We start from the raw sequence: 1,639 nt of genomic DNA on the forward strand, positions 1-1,639 counted from the left end.
TACCGCAGCACGAGCTCCTTGCCGTTGCGCGCGACGTTGCCGCTCGGCTGGGGCTTGCGCTTCAGCATGCCCAGGGCCTTGTCCAAACCCACGCAGAAGACGCGCGCGTCGCTGAGCTGCGGGCTCGCCTGCGTCATCTCGCTCAGCAAGGCCTCGGCGTCGCGCGGCTCGAGGAAGATCACGCACTCCTGCGCGCCCTCGGCCTCCTTGTTCAGCAGGTAGGGCGACCCCCGCGAGTTCGCGACGAAGAAGGCCGGCACGGCGCCGAGCTTGTCGGCGAGCGCCGCCTCGCGCCCGAAGGCGACGGCGCTCAAAGGCTTGGCCAGCAGGGCGGCGCCCGCGGCGCCGGCGAGCGCGCGCCGCGGGCCGTTGCTCTGGCCGCCGAAGCGCCGCGGCAGGTTCATGGCACCGACGACGGCGACGACGAGCACCGATCGCAGGATCGCGCGCATGGCTGCTCTGTGCGCGCGCGGCGACGGTGGCGGCGAGCAAGCTCTTCAACGAGTGCTCGGCGTCTGCAATTGCGCAAGCAAGGCTATGCGCGCGGCGCTCGCAGCCATGCTCGCCGTGCTCGGCGCCGCGCTGCGGTCGCCGCTGCGCCAGACATCTCACAAAGCACTCACATCGCTGCGCGCCGCCGGCGACACGATCTACGCGCTGTCGTCCGGCCGCGGCGTCGCCGGCGTCGCCGTCGTGCGCGTGAGCGGCCCGTCCGCGAGCGACGCGCTCGCGGCGCTGACGCCGGGCAAACCACTCCCGGCGCACCGCGTGGCGTCGCTGCGCACGCTCCGCGACGCGTCCGACGTCCTCGACGAGGCGCTCGTCCTGCGCTTCGAGGCGCCGCGGAGCTTCACGGGCGAGGACGTCGTCGAGCTGCACTGCCACGGCGGCGAGGCGACGGTCGACGGCGTGCTCGAGGCGTTGGACAATATCCCGAAGCTGCGCGCCGCGGACCGCGGCGAGTTCACGCGGCGCGCGTTCGCCGCGGGGAAGCTCGGCCTCACCGAGGTCGAGGGTTTGGCGGACCTGCTCGCCGCGAAGACGGCGCCCCAGCGGCGCCAGGCCCTGGCCCAGATGGGCGGGTCCATGGAGCGGACCTACGCGCGCTGGCGCGGCGAGCTCGCGAGCCTGCGGGCGTCCGCGGAGGTCCTCGTCGACTTCGGCGACGACGTCGAGGGCGACGTCGCGGACCAGAGCGACGACATCCGCGCGGCGCTGGACGCCAGCGTCCGCTCCCTGAAAACGGAGCTCGACGCCGCGCTGACGGACGCGCCGCGGGGCGAGGCGACGCGCGACGGCGTGCGCGTCGTCCTCGCGGGCGCGCCGAACGCGGGCAAGTCGTCGCTGCTCAACGCCGTCGCCGCTCGCGACGCGGCGATCGTGTCCCAGGCCGCGGGCACGACGCGCGACGTGCTGGAGATCGGGCTGTCCCTCGGCGGCCTGCCCGCGCGCCTCTTCGACACGGCGGGGCTGCGCGTCGACGGCGAGGAGGACTCCCTGGACGCGGTCGAGGTCGAGGGCATGCGGCGCGCGGCCCGGGCGGCCGAGGCGGCCCACGTCGTCGTCTTCGTGCTCGACGCCGCCGACGACGACGCGTCGGCCGTCGCCGACGCCTTCCGCGCCATCGCGCCCGTCGGCG

General features: G+C 74.9%; 1 protein-coding gene across 1 annotated transcript; it reads left to right on the top strand.

Moving 5' to 3' along the window:
* Window positions 1–636: 636 nt before the first annotated feature.
* On the top strand, window positions 637–1,533 carry AURANDRAFT_9780 (hypothetical protein; the record flags this gene model as incomplete). The annotated part of the gene is made up of 1 exon (XM_009045059.1): window positions 637–1,533. A coding segment is annotated over one exon (897 nt), but the record flags the coding sequence as incomplete, so codon positions are not given.
* Between the last annotated feature and the right edge of the window lie 106 nt (window positions 1,534–1,639).

Source organism: Aureococcus anophagefferens (genome assembly GCF_000186865.1).
Source record: "Aureococcus anophagefferens unplaced genomic scaffold AURANscaffold_1320, whole genome shotgun sequence".
NCBI classification, from domain to species: Eukaryota; class Pelagophyceae; order Pelagomonadales; family Pelagomonadaceae; genus Aureococcus; species Aureococcus anophagefferens.